The sequence below is a fragment of the Hypanus sabinus genome, chromosome 5 (assembly GCF_030144855.1).
Source record: "Hypanus sabinus isolate sHypSab1 chromosome 5, sHypSab1.hap1, whole genome shotgun sequence".
Classification (NCBI taxonomy): domain Eukaryota; kingdom Metazoa; phylum Chordata; class Chondrichthyes; order Myliobatiformes; family Dasyatidae; genus Hypanus; species Hypanus sabinus.
In genome coordinates, this window is record NC_082710.1 from 32294107 (window position 1) to 32309877 (window position 15771).

Sequence of the window (15771 nt, forward strand, 5' to 3'; positions counted from 1 at the left end):
TTTGTCACAGCCCCGGAGACCATCTCTAATTTTATTTTAAAGTGCCTGCACCAAACCAGATATGTTGAAAAAAAGATTGATTTGCCACTTGGCAAAACCTATCAATCGTAACCGTGCAAAACTTGCATTTGGGCATTTTACTTAGCAACATGCACGAGAGGCAGTGAAACAATGATAACAAGCATGAAACAATTAAATAGCTTAGATCTGCTTAAAAAATGCGCCCCATGATATATTGGTAAAGCAGATCAATTGAAAATGTCTCTAGTTTCTTGTCATGAACATTTATCCAGTCTGTCTGTCCCCTCCCCCCACCAAACCCAAGTAACGCAGAATAAAGGCAAGTAACTTTATATGTTATTTTAGTGCGCACAGAAAAGGCCATAAAGGGATCAGGAAGAGAGGGTTTGGTGGCTTTGTTGACCTTTGAAGCTGAAACAGGGTGGCGGAGTTTGCTTTAAATAAAATCCCACTGAAGAAATATGATTCATTTCTAAACAATCTTCCAGGAAATGTCCCAAATACTGTATTAACTCAACACAGATATTGAAAGTGGTATTATTAATCACAAAGTGGGCTGAATGAAATGTTGGAAGACTTGCTGGCTGACTGCCAGGTACAAACAGAACAATTAGACACCACACTGCATCCTCAATAATGTAGATACTCAGTGTTTGGAGTATAGTATTAAAAAAATGAGAACAAATATTTGCAATGTTATCACAAGTTTAAATATCCCTGAGTTCAAAAGGCAGTAGTGTTATGAGAGACCTTGTAATCAGCAGTAATAACGCATTACCGAGGACAACAGAGCTTAGTTTTTTTTAATGTTAATGAACTCTGGACCCCATGGTGTACCTTTTCCTGATGTGGGTGGCTGTGTTTCCTAGAAGTGTTATCTTTTAGAATACAAGAAAAATGCTAGAAACACTCAGTAGGGCAGGGAGTATATTGAGAGAGAAACAGAACTGGTGCATCAGGTTCATGACCATTCCTCAGAACTGGGGTAAGTTAGAAATCAACCATGTTTTCAGTTGTGGAAAGAACGGGGAGGGACAGGGTGAGAAGAAGAGTGGCAGAAAAAGGAGTGGGCCTTGAGCAGAACTGAAACATTGGTGGTTTGTAGAGGAATTGCATATAGGAATTAAAGATATCCCTTTGGCTCAGGGGCTTCAGATCTCATTCCAGGCCAACACCGAACTTGTTTAATTTGGGTGGCTATTTTACCATCATTTCTTTCAATGTCCGTACAGAGAGGGGAAGTCACTTGAGGCTTCCATGATGAATGAGACTTCCCCTCTCAAGCCCCACACCAGACACCATAAGGATTAGGTTCAATTGTGAAGCCTTCCTGTTCCAATAGCTGCTCTGGCATGCATCGCAAATAATGCACGAGCACTTGAGAAGCACGGTCTGTAACCCTTGTAGCCCTGCAGGAATCTGGAGGTTTGATAAGTGGGGGGAAATTTCGTGTAGTGTGGTGGCAGCTCTTTCTTTCTTCTGTGAACTAACTTTACAAAAACTCTTTTTAAAATTCAGAATAAGCTACACTTTTATTCCGCACTTTAGTTGGGTGACATTTATATCAGTTTCTTTTGTGGCATGAGTGAGGCTTTTGCTGCATCTCCATAGCTTACAGGAAACATGAAACTGGTTGGACTAATTATGTCCAAGTACAGGTGCCGGTGAAAGACATTATTGTTCTTGATTCATTCCTTTTTCTGACAGTGAGCTTACTTGAAGGTTTTATGCTTGAACCCATTCACATTTGGAAGAGGGAGAAGAGGGGGGAAAAATAGGTTTGTGATTACTGGCTGTGCAAGCATAATGGGGAGGAATTGAGCTTGTGGTGTGATGCTTGTGACTGTAAATCCTTGGGATGAGCAGCATTTGCTTTCTCAGCTTACCAACAACGTCTGTGACTAATTGAGTGAATGTGAAGATTGCATCCATATGTTAATTACAGATACAGGAGCCATCTACTAGGCACGGACTAAACGACACTGCCGCTCACATTTTTACCTGTTTTGAATATTTGCTGGTCTAATCTAATTGAAGCTTGTTCATAGTGAGCAGCCTGGACCCATAGATCATCCTTTGCTTTAGTGACTTATGGATGGAGCTGGAAGAGGAGAGGTAAAGTTCCTCCTTTAATGGAACATTGGGGATTGCCCATTTATTTGTACAATTATTGGTTTGCTAATGAAATTTAGGACTGCTTGATTGGAACATGTCATGTTTCAGAATGGTATTTTAGTTGTGTGTTACTAATTGCTGAAAGGAAAAGGAAAGAAATAGCTTCCTTATACATAAAATATGAGGATTTGCTTTTGAAATGATTCTGTAGCTACATGCCATGGGAAATAATGCACTCCATTTTATATTGTTTTTTTCTTTTAATCCTCCCCCTTTGGCTCGATTTATGCTTTTCTATCTCTAACATTCCAGGCCTCTTAAAATCTCTGCATGTTTAATGCTGACTAATGCCATTGACCTTGTAAATCTGTTGCAATGAATTCAAAACAGGAGGTAACTGTGCAGAGCCGGTTTTTTCAGTCCAGGTCATTAGAGCTGCATTAGTACTAGGATTTAAGGCAGGGAGTGGAGAGAGGGAAAAAACACAATAATGTGTGCCCTGCTGGGAATTACCGCTGGCATACTGCTTGACAGTAATAGATTTCCAGAGATTTTGATAATACTGTATTCAATAGTTCACATGGAGTTGTCTAGAAGAGCTTTAGTAGATCTGGAGGCTATAATTATTAAAAATAGTCTATTTGCATTTGAAATTATTGTTTCAAACCAACAAAAAATAAAAGACCCCGCCTTTAAACCACCCTCTTGTGTGCATGAGACAAGTAATTCTGCGAGTATGATCCAGTTTCAAGTATAATGGATGCATATCGGTGATAAAAATATCCCTTGAGTATTAAATAATAAAACTTCAGCACTGTAATGCATGTAGATCTCAGCACACCCTGTGTGGATTCTGCTATATTTGTACATGGAAGGATTTTACTTTGATGTAATTCCAGTTGTCTTGCAATATTTAAGGCTAATTTTGATAAATTTGGTTGCTTTAGTAACAGAGGAGTGGAAATGAGAAGATATTGAACTGATGCTTTTAAAAGTACCAGGGGCCTAAATACTTGTCAGAACAGCAGGATGAAATTAATTCCAGATTTCTTACTTTCCTAAATGTTACAGTGATCCACAACAGTGCTTTTGAAAAGGTGGCGGCAAGAGACTTTGTATTTGGTGCCAGTTTCTTTCATGGAATAGTTTCATGGAAAAAAAAAGACTGGAAGAAATGCTTACATCCATGGCTGAATCAGCCTGACAAGCTCTCACACCGCCCCCTCCTCTTATTAATATTCTTTTTGATGTATGCTTGTAAAACAGAGGATTGCCTGTTAATCTGCTGGATCTCTGGAGCTTTTGGCACTTGCCCATAATTGATGTGTTCACATGACTGCTGCTGGAGTACTAATGATTAGGTTGGTGGCGGTGCTGTAATATCTTTCCGTAAATCAGTGTCAATTTTTTAGAATTCTTTCTACATAAGGCTTGCTGGTATATACTGGAGTAATTACAAAATGCCCAAATGCTTTTCCAACACTCAGAACACAGGAATTCAGCAGAATAACTTCCTTGGTTTGAGAGAAGCATTCAAATCAAGCAAGTTACTGGAGAATTCTGACAATATCTGACTTGCAGGATTAGTAAGGCATAGAGTTGGGTCATTTTATAAATAATTACCTTTGTAATGTTTCTGGCATTTAATTAAAAAAATCTTCCACCTCTGAAAAGTCTGACTGCATTTGAGCACTATGAACACGGATCAGCATTCATCATACAGTCTACTGCTAAAGAAGCTGAAAAAATATGCACAGGAGATTTACATTGTGAACATAAATAGCTGATGGCCAACTGCCTTTGAAAAGAGCTGGCTTGCATATAAGAGTTGGGCACAGTTTTAGTTATGTGTGTAAATATCTTTGCAGAGTAGATAGTACGTTCTTTCTCCCTGCTCTGCTTTCTGTGATGAATTGCCAGAATTCTGATCAGCACACATAAACACCTGGGAATAATCACGCTCGAGTAGCGCTGAAGAAAGCAGAACGTCTGTTTCTGACATATATTTTCCCCACTCTGACAGGCTGCCACGTCCGGCTGTTAAGTCTTGTGCACCCACTGTTTTCTATCCCTTTTTCAATGTGCTCCTTCTCTGCCTGAAAAGACTGTGCCTTTAATTCCCATCACAATAGAATGGGCATGAGAGTAGGTTGTGGAGAAGTGTGTGGGGGAGGAAAGCAGTTATTTGATCCCCAAAGCAATTACTTTATAAAATAAAATTGGTATCTTCCTTCTTTTAGTATGATATATGATTTTGTGAGGGCTGAATCGCAGAAGGAAACAGATGGTGTTAGAGCATTGCTTAATGGAAAGAGGCTCATTGGCGTCACATTGTTAGCCTTTTAACACTGAATAAGATTTTGTGTCTCTTGTTTTTATTCTCATTCAGTTTGAATTTTTGCTACGTGCCGAGGAAAAATATATCCTGTAATGTGCTCTGCGGGGCTACATTTGATTACAGTCTTTTGCTTGTGGTAAGATTTGAAATAGGTTTTCAATAAACAACAAAGGGAGGTTTCATCAAAGAATGTGTCTTTCAGTATTAAAGCAGTTACTGTCTTTCCCTGGAGCTTTGTGTCTCAGCAGATCTGGCATTGTTAGGGAAGAAGAGATACTATCCTGTTATCAGGGCCTTTTAAAGGTATTACATTACAAAGTACAGGATTGGTATGGTGAGAATGTAATACCTTTTGCCTATCAGCAGTTTCATTCGTGTGAGCCACGTGAATTGGATTCTCGAGATGTGCCTAAATATCCCACTGTAGTCCTGGCTCTTGAAAAGCTTCCTAATCTGAGTGGGCAAATAGCACAACTACCGGCTGATCCATTAAATAGGATGTCACAATGCTCTTCATTATGTGTTATTCCACGAGATGTCGAAATCTATGACAATGGCACTGGTTTCACTTCTTTAATGCAAAAATATGATGACTGTGACAGAGGAGTGGAATCATAATGGAAAGGCACATGCTGTGTTATTCTGGCCCAGGTGCAGACTCTTTGCCAGGCAGTCAATGGCAGAGTTGAAGCTATGTAGCATTACGATTGTGTGCTTATCCTTTAGGTGATTATTGTAAATCATTTGAAAGTATTGAAGCAGTTAGGCTGTGCTTAGCTTGCAATTTGGTGCATGTGTTGCAGCTGATTCAAACACATAACAAGTAAATCATTCTTGTCTGTGTGCATTTCCTAAGGCTTGTTAAGATGTGCAGGGCAAGTACAAAAGGATAGTCTAACCATTACCTACAAAGCTCTGACTAACAAAATGACCAGAATAAAGGAACGCCTTGTGTGGCAGGTTTGTTCAAAGTATTAGTTTATGATGATCACCCAACATAGTTAGCCCTCCTCCAGATTACAGCATGCCCTTGTAACTTCCTCTGCCCTCTTATGCAGAAACCACATGGAGTCTATCTAGAGCAATATTAATTTTTACCCATTGAACTTTCTCCGGGATGATTAATGCTTTGCACATGCTCATTAATGTGTGACATTTTGTAGAATATCCTTTTCTTTGTTGAAGGATAATGGATTATTTCTGATAGCTCCTATCAATATATTGCGCATTCTTTCCAAAGGCATTCTTAAATGGCATTTGTTGTATTATTAAGGGCTTAAACAACATAATGCTTGACCGGAGGTATTCACTCGTAATGAAATTAAACTGAAAGTTGAATGAGATTTCAGATTTTGTTTTACCAAAAATTGTTATGGGAAGGATATTGAGATTTAATTTATTTCCAAGGACAGTGAAGGTTGTAACATTTTCCTTTTTTTTGTTTTGCAGGTTGATCCTTTGTTCACTGTGCCTGCCCCTCCGCCCCCGATCTCTGTGAGCATGCCACCTCAGATTCTGCCTTCCTACTTTCCTCCTTCATCTAGCATTGCTGCACCAGTTGAGCAGCTGTTAGTAAGGACTCGTTCAATGGGAATAAATACTTGTGAGGTTGGAGTAGTGACTGAGCCAGAATGCCTTGGACCGTGTGAGCCAGGAACCAGTGTAAACCTGGAAGGGATTGTGTGGCATGAAACGGAGGAAGGTAAATGCTTAAACAAATATTTACAAGTGTGTGTGTGTATATATATATATATAATTTGGGTAAAAATATGAATTGTTATGTTTGGTTACCCCTATGAGGTTTGAGAGACATTTGGAACAAATTATTGATGGATCCATTCAAAGAAAAACTGGATAGAGCACGATAGAATCAGAATTACGCTGAGAAAGTTAGATTGATGTGGTACAATACTAGATGAGGAAAAGTTTTCCCCAATTCAACATTATCGTGACTGAAGTAATCTTCTTAGTCCCTCTGCAATTTCATGATGCATTTCCAATTCTGCAATTGTCCAGGTAGACCCAATGTTTCAATTTGTTCTTACCCAACTGAATTTGTATCTCTGTCTCTCACTTCATTTGCCCACGTCTGGACCTATTTTGTTTCTGGTTTTACAGTCATATCTGAACCCATGTTGAGCACAGACCTTCTGCCCATATCGTCTTTTAAAACCTCTTCCACATTTGCCAGACTTCCTTTTGTCGAGAGCTGAAACACACATCCATATTCGCAGTCCTAAACCTATTCCAGGCCATTTCTCCAACTGCGTTAAGGTTGTGTGAGGAGTTGTCTTCCTGACAGGGTCACCTTAGCAAGTTGATTTTCATTTGCCACCATCTGATTGCACCACCAGCACAACACTAGAGCAGAGAGAGTCCTGAGGAACGGTCTTGCATAAAAACGTGAACCAGTTTCTCTTTTCACAGTTGCCGTCTGGCCTTCTGAGTGCTTTTAGTATTTTCCATCCTCATTGACCAGATGAAATACAAAACCTGCATCAGATGCAGAGCCTACAGTGTTTAAGGACCATAACTAAACAAGGCTGTCAACTCTTGACATTTATCATTCAAGTATTTTTGGTGGCTTTGAGTAACTGAGAATTTGAACACCTGTGGGGTCAGGGAAGGTTAAAATTCAGTTTGTCTGAAGTCTTGTTCCTCCCCTTTGCAGTTAGGGTTTCAGGCTGAGATGGAGCAGTTTTATTTGTTTACATTGAAAGTTGCTGTTAACCATTGAGGTTCCCTTTGGTTTTAGTTGAAATAGTAATTTTTGTTGCTGCCAGTTGGGAAATGAATGTTCCAGTTCTCCCCAATAGGTAATTAGAATACAATGGGAAAAGATTGCTATCAGCACTACATGTTTTCTAATTACTTATGTTTCCTGTTTTCTTAATGAGCTTGAAGAGTTAATATTCATAGAACTTACTCCTGGTCATTCACTCTTGATTTAATACTTGATTTTCTTTCAGCACTTACTCTTCGTGTAACTAATAGATAGAAGTTTTCCTTTTAACCAGGCAATGACTAATGCTAAAAATAGCTGGGGGCTTTTATGAATTCAATACAAAATGTGGTGAAGTGTATGGAATAACTAGGCTCCTAGAAATGACTGCCCTCCAGCACCAGAATGTGTGGCTGTTTGTGATGCAGTAAAGAGAGCCTGTGGTGACCTTAATAGAGTTATTCATGGTGAATCAAATACCCTTCTGACCCAATGAATATTTTATGCCTGAACGGAACAAATAGTTCAGGAAAAAATAATTCTTGTTTATTGCTGTATCTCTACCTAATTTTGTTATTTTTTCTCCCAGTAGGCAGCAATTGAGAATATTTTCTCATAAAATATTTGCTGAATCCCCTTTGCACACACAAGATTGAATTGAAAACCATTGAAATTAGTGGACAAATCATAATAATCATGGACAATGTTCCCTATTTTTAACAAATGATGACATTACATACAGCTAATTAAAAATTGCAAGCATGAGGTCTGTTCTATTATCCAATAGATAGCAGTGATTTAAAAAAATGTAAAACTAGATGTTTAGGATTCAGTTGCAAAATAAAGATGTTCTTAGCTTTGTTTTTATTCAGAAAAAATACGGCCAGGAGACTGAAGGCAAAACAAAATCACATTTAATATAACAGTTACAAAATTGGTGCATATTTCTATAGACCCATTCTGTTTTTACCTCTTCTCCCCTTCTTTAGAATAGAATGGAATGCCTGTCTGGGATTGGTGAAGATGTTGCTAACCCACTTGATTATTTATAAGTGGCCATTCGCTTTCCTTTGTGCTAATAGCTCTGAGTATTTGCTCATAAAAAGTGCAGTGTAGGCAGAAGAAAAGGGTGCCAAGTTTTATCCTGTTAACAGTGGAACAGAAAAAAGTCCTGCATTTTAAATGAAAAGATGATCACTTCTTTCCTAACAGCAGCAAAGCAGAGCTTATTATTATGTGAGAGTTCCAATCATCAGAAGTGATAATTTGAAGGCTGGTTGAGACTATTGCCTAAGGGGTGAATTGCTAAGAGAGCCAGAACAATGGACACGTAGAACCAGCTGAATGAAAGGCAATTCTTTCTGCAGTGCTGTCTGGTAAACTATTTGCACACAGCAGAAAGGAAACAAATGGGCTACTAAGCTCCTGAAGATGGCTAATATCTGGCGTGACAAATTGCCTCAGGAGACCATTACGTAAGCTGTCAGAGCTTTTCTGGCTGTGATTATCTAGCATGAATAGAGAGGAAAGGCAGGATTTTCAAAGGCATTTATAAAAAATAAAGGAAGAAAGATCAGGGGCTTACTGTAGGAGCGAACTATCCGCAGCACAGACATACCTGACTACAGCAAAGGATCTTTTATGGCATGCTAAGGTTTGCAATCCCCATTAATGGATTTAATTGGGTCGAAGATGGAGCCCCAGTGTGTTAATGGAATGAGAATTTAGTCTGTGCTTTACCGTATATAAAACAGCTTTAAACTGTAATAAATTAGTTGTGTATGTTAAACTCTTTTGCTGCTACCATTTAAGCTGCTTATCAGACTTAAATGTATAAAACTTAAGAGAAGGATACAGGGGTCGGAGGTCAGTGTGATGGGGTTAGAGGGAGGTTGAATTTTCTTTCCGTCGCAGTGTTGATACTATTTGAATCTGTTTGGTTTTCTGACTCTAAAGTCAATAGACCAGCTCACGTTTCTGCCCAGGTCAGTTGACCAAAAGTGTAGTTGTGCTCATCATTGCCTGAGGATAATGGTCAAGGTTTAACTGTAACATGCAAATAGGAGCTCCAGTAGCCAGGTGCTGGCGTCCAGACTCAGCCAGTTAGGCTGATTGGAAACAGTAGCTTGTGGATTTTCATGAAGAGTACAACTTCCTCCACAACCACAACCTCTTACCACTGGGGCAAGGAATGTTACCTCATGTAGATGCATAACATAATAGTTCTATTTTTACAACAAACATCACATGAATGAAGGGGAAAGCAAAATTGAAAGGGCAGGGGTGGTAAATAGTGTGACCATCTCTTGTTGCAAACGCTCGTTTTTTTTCAGCTTGAAAAGAACGATAAAAGCTCAGTCGGGGGCGGGGGAGGAGGGAAACAGAGAGGCTCTAGTCTGAAAATAGATTCAGAATCGCAAAAGCCCAAAATTAAATAGGCAGATTAGGGTGCTAAGTGGTGAAAGATGAGACTGCTGGTCTGTTGTGAAGAATAGTAAATGGGCATGGAAAGATGTAGGGGGAATTTGCTGCTGAAATTATAGCTCAAGAGTTTCTCACTGGCAGTTGAACTAACAGAACCCTGTCTTGAATAATTTATGGCTGATGTCTGAATTGGTTTACAAATGCTGTGATATTATTATAGCTTCACACTGTGGAACGTATCTGGTTATGCTGATGGCACAGGAAGCCAAGATGTCAAAAGGCAGAGGTCAAAAACAGAAAACTTGGCGTCTTTATAACAACAACACAAAAAAATCATTCTGCAGTCTGCTCCCTTACAGATGCAAGAAACCCTCCTGGGAGCCCCAGCCAAATTTGCTTTGAAATGTAGATAAAATAACAGGCAGTTAATGGCCCCTGCCTAGGGAAGGCCAGTTAGAAAGAGGCAACACAAGGTCATTGAAAGCCTCAGTGTCATTTGCCAGCTTGCTTTCAGAAGGAAAGTGTCGATTGGCTGATTTGCTGGAAGGCAAGTTGATGTTCAGTTTACAAGTACAAAATTCTTCAATTTTTCTTTTTATTCTTAATTTAAGAATTTGAGATATAATCTGTGGCCATCAGTGTGAAAGATGACTTGCTATTGATCACTGGTGGGCCTAATTTTCTAAATTGTAGCAAAGTCACATCCAGCTACTGATGTTATGATTTCAGGAACAGCATATGTGTCTAAATCCTCCGTTCAATACTTTTGCTAAGTGGCCACATAATTGGTTGTGAAAAGAGAAGTGGATGGATATCGAAGTTGTATGCAGCTTTTTTTCTTTTCCGTTGTGCTTATTGTGGTTCTTTTACGCTGCATCGGATCCAGAACCACAATCATTTTGTTCTACTTTGCACCCACATACTGAAATTAGCTATTTTGAATCTTGTAAGTGGTTATTTTGAACCTTGTGGTTCCTCTTCCCTTGTCCACTTTTCCCTCCCTACCTCAAGCTCCCCTATTTTGAGTAGAGCCACAGGTAAGTATTAGTAACGGCAAAATGATGTATGTTGAGTGGGTTAATTGGTTTAATAAAAGCAGTTTGAATATTGCCTCAACCAACCCCTGTCTTCTGCACAAATGACGGTCCACTTCATCGCTCCCCCAGCTCTGTAATCAGTTGAATAGACTGTTGATCGTGGTCAAAGGCTGCAGAGCAGTGTTTCTGATTTGAGTTCATGAGTTCATCTCTGCTCATCAGGGATATATGCGCATGTCTGGAGGTGTTAGGGATACCATAATTGTGCCCATCTTCAAGAAAGGGAACTTTGTTTGATTGCTGCAAGTAACAGCAGGGCTCATTGTACACCACAGGAAAAGACACAAGGATTCTCTTCAACAATCTTCTATTAGTTCCTTCCCAGAGTCACAATATTGGTACACTCATGATTGATGCTGTGAACATGGTCATTGCAACCCAATAAACCCATACATTAAAAGGGTCGTGCGAGGACCCAGTCAACATCACCCCTCCATCTATTTGCCCTCTTAAGCTGCTTTTGCCTCTCCTCTGGCAGAGTCTGCAAGCTTTGCATTGTTCTTAATCAGTCACCATGTGGAGGAAGCAAGTCATCCTAGATTCCAATGGGCTTTCTAAGAAGAAGTGTTTCCAGTGATCCTGTGTTTGCAAATGTTCCACAGCATTTTTCATGTGAGGTTTGGTGAGTATTTGGGCTGTTGCTGTCAGCAAATCGATGTTACAGCAATTCCTAAATAAAGTTACTGACTTTGTAACAAGCCACTAGAAGGGTGCGGTGTAAAAGAAGCTGGTAGTTCATGTTAATTGCTGGTTTGATGTCCCTGTAATGATCTATAAGTAAACAAACATGAAATGTGGACTATCTAAATAAATGTGAGGTATTATATTCTGGGAGGTCAGACCAGGGTAGGATTTCTGCAGTCAAAGGTAGGCTCCTCGGCAATGTTATGAAAACGAGGGACCGAAGAGAAAAAGGTGCATAGATCACTGAAAGCGGCGTCACAGGCAGAGGGGTCAATGAAGAACATGTTTGGCACCATGGCCATCATCAGTCAGGGCACCCAGTATAGAAGTTGGGAAGTTATGTTATAGATGTGTAAGACATTGGGAAGGCCACACTTGGACTGTTGATAACTGTTTTGGTCATCCTGTTTTAAGAAGCATGCTTGTAAACCGAAAATAATGTGGAAAAGATTTCTCCATGATATTGCCCAGACTTGGGCTTGGGGGTGGGGGGTGGGGGGTGTGGAGCTGGGTTAAAAGGAGAGGTTGTGTAGACAGGGCTTTATTTGCTGGAGTATGAGATTGAGGGAGTGACCTGCTGGAATTATAAGGTACATAGCAAGGGTGAAAGGTCATAGTCCGTTTCCAGGGGAGGGAGGGCATCTGAAACAAGAGGGCATAGATTTAAGATCAGAGGCAACAGATTAAAAAATACATCAAAGGCAGTTTTGACGCAAACAGTGGTGTGTATTTGGAATGAGCTGCCGGAAATAGTGGTTGAGATGACAGTGGTTGACATTTAAAAGCTGTTTAGAAAAGCACGTTGATAGGACATGACTATGAGCCAAATATTGGGCACCACCATGAGCATGCTGAAAGGCCGGAACCCATGCAGTGTGACTCGATGATTCTATATGCAAACATCGATCTGCTGAAAATGTAGCAGCTACAGTCTGCCCATTGTAAATCGTGGCCCTGCATTTGAAAGACGTGAGGAGCTTTTGGGTTGCTAGCAGGACCTCGGAACAATGCATCAAAGGCAAGATGCCTACCGTTGCTGCCCAGTCGCTGGCCACCCACCACCTGCCTCATCTGTGATTCCAACATTGTCCTCAGTAGTCACTTCAGAATACACAAAGCAGAGTGGAAGCAAGTCTTCCCATTTGTGAGGGACAAAGTTGTTGTGAAAAGTTGAAATTTGTGAAATGATTCTTGAAATTTTTAGAGACCTGTTTACTTCAACTCTTGCATTTCTTATCCATTTTGTGCAGGAATTAAGGCATAGGCAAATCAACAGAATTAGCTATAATGCCTATAAATGCAGGAAAAGTAATTTTCCGCAGATCGTTTTGTTCATTAAGAGGTATGCAGATTTTTAAAATGGAGATTTAATAACTTATTTAGGTACACTGAAACACAGTTCTTCAAAAACAGTAAAAGATGCTTATTGTATTGTACTGATACTTGGTTTAGGGATGAAGTTCTGGCTGCTGATTTTAAGAGGTGCCAGGGATATTTTGATGTATTCTGTTAAATAGCAGTTCATTGAACAAACCCTTAAACAGGGGCTCACAGTATGGTCTGACCATCCCTTGCTCAGCACCACAGCCCACCACTTTGATGCTGGCACTTATTTTTCTGTTAAGCTCTTTCGTCTAATGATTTTGGAATCTGCAGATAAGAGTTCTTAAAAGGCCAAGGATGGAATTTTCTTTTTTCCAAAAAGGTTTATTATTGTCCATCTAATTTTAAGTCATTATTTCCTGTTAACTCCCACAGTACTTTGATGTGTAGTGCACTGATACTTGATGGATGTAGAACAATTTGCAAAGGGCGTTGCTTTGTAAACCATGAGTTTTTTTTACACAAAACACTTAAAAGCTCATTTTCAAATGTAGACGGTGTTTTCCAAAATGCAATCAAAATATCTTTTTTTCTAGAACTGATTTTCAGAGTAAACTCATTATTTTATGTTATGCTGTCCCTATCTTCCTGTGGGATTTCCTTCATCTCAGTTGTATTTTGCCAAAGTCCATTAATGAAATCAGGGATCAGCTCTACTGAGTTAAATACATTTTCCACAATTGTTCATGCTATCTTTCATAATAATCAATTTAAGACTTTGTGTAAATTACTTAAAAACAATTTGGAAAATAACTTTTATGATCGCTATCACCAGCCACCTGTAATACTGACACAGCAATAAAAAAAGCACACGCACAGGCTAATCTTGGGGTTGAGGTTCTGAATTGCTGAAGAGTACCTTATAAGACCATTTAGTCCCTACCTATGTCAACAGCACTAGAGTACCTTGACTAAATGGGTAGGGACTAAATGGGGTATGTGTGAAGTTTGAGATGTGGGTTCTTTATGCATACACTCAGTGGCCATTTTATAAGTACCTCCTGAGCTAATGAAGTGACCCGAGGGTATGCTCCTGCTCTTCTCCTGCTGTAGCACATCCACTTCAAGTTTCAAAGTCTTGTGTGTTCAGAGATGCACACTTGGTTATTTGAGTTTTTGTTGTCTTCCTGTCAGCTTGAACCCTCTGGCAATGCTCTATGATCTCTCTCATTAACAAGGCGTTTTCACCTACAGAACTGCCACTCACTGGATGTTTTGTGTTTTTTTTCACGCCATTTTCTGTAAATTCTAGAGATTGTTGTGCTTGGAAATCCCCAGCAGAGCAGCAGTTTCTGAGATACTCAAACCACCCCATCTGGCACCAACAATCATTCCACTGTCAAAGTCACTTAAGATTACATTTCTTCCCCATTCTGATGTTTGGTCTGAGCAGCAACTGAACTACTTGATTATGCCTGTATGCTTTGGGTGCATTGATTAAGTATTTGCATTAACAAGCAGGTGTACCTAATAAAGTGGCCACTGAGTATAGACTCAGGTGCCACCTTAAATGTTCCTCTCTGCATTCAGTGGTTCCATGAATCAGTGAGGATGTTGTGTTTTGTCTTTGAGAAGATCCTTAAAATGTTTTCACTGTCCTGGAAAATGCTTGTCGTTGTTCAAGCAAATGTATGTATGTGACAATCAACTGGACTTTGACTCAGTTTTGACATTGACAAAATCCACCCTTTGAACTGGATTCTGAATGACATCGCGGCAACCTGACTTTATCTGCATATATGCAATCCCAAGTAGTAATTACTTGTGTGTAAGTTCAAAGCAAATTTTATTATCAAAATGCATATATCTCACCATGTTCAACCCTGAGATTCATTTTCTTGTGGGCAACAACCATAACCGCATCAAAGAAAGAACCCCCAACTAGGACATTCAACCAGAGTGCAGAAGACAACAAGCCATGCAATTACAAAAATAAATAATAATGATAGATAAATGTCAAAAACATAAGATGAAGAGTCCATGAAAGTGAGTCCACTGGTTGTGGAAGCATTTCAGTGATGGGGCAAGTGAAGTTGAGTGAATTTATCCTCTTTGGTTCAAGAGCTTGATGTTCCTGAATCTGTTGGTGTGAGACTTGTGGCTTCTGCACCTTCTTAATTGAAACATTTGAGAGAAATAATAGAACTTAATAAATGGGGTATTTCCCCTGCTAATGACAGTAGTTCAGGACAAAAGAAGACTGTTGAGATAAGATTAGCTTTACTTTTGATGCTGGTCTGGGCTTTAGCGATTTGGGGTAGCCTGCAGATAACAAACACTGAGTTGAACTGAATATACCTTTTGATTTTGTGTTATTGCTCGTTTTATTTTGGTTTTGTTGTGGTTTGCATGATTTTTTTTGTGCCTGGGGCAGGGAGGGTGCTCATGCTTATTTTCCTTTTAAAAGGTTCCATGGTTCTTCTTAACTGTCCATGGTGAGGATGAACCTCAGAGTTGTATATTGCGTACATACTTTGATAATAAATGTACCTTGAATCTTTGAATTTGTTGCATGCATTTCTAAGCATCGAAACACACAGCATCTTTTTTGTCCTTGTCTGCAGAGTGCTGGGGGCAGTCTGCAAGTGCTGCCAATAGCAGCCCTGCAGTTTACTAATCCGAACCCATGTCTGATTGGAGTGTGGGAGGTAATGGAGCACCCAGAAGAAATGCACATAGTCATGGGGAGAACCTACAAACTTCTTACAGACAGTGGCTGGAATCAAAACCCCAATAAATGACCCCTGGCACTGTAAAGCAATTGTGCCACCATGCTGCCTGTATACTAAACATATGGAACCACCATTGCCCAGAAGTGGTAAAGTCTACAGAATGTGTTCAGCACGGTCCGTCACAGGCAAAGCCCTCCCTGCAGTTGAATATGTGGAGTGCTGCCATAAAAAAGCAGCATCTCCACCACCCATTGCTCCCTCTTCTCACCACTACTATCAGGCAGGAGGTACAGAAGCCTGAGGTCCTACTCTCAC

General features: G+C 39.8%; 1 protein-coding gene across 11 annotated transcripts in view; it reads left to right on the forward strand.

Moving 5' to 3' along the window:
- Positions 1-15771, forward strand: part of znf608 (zinc finger protein 608) — a 91479-nt gene that overhangs the window by 20996 nt on the left and 54712 nt on the right. For all 11 annotated transcript variants that reach the window (XM_059969680.1, XM_059969675.1, XM_059969674.1 and 8 more), the window contains one exon: positions 5924-6176. In XM_059969680.1, the coding sequence (XP_059825663.1) occupies positions 5975-6176 (202 nt within the window). In that variant the 5' untranslated portion in view covers positions 5924-5974. The remainder of the gene's footprint in view (positions 1-5923; positions 6177-15771) is intronic.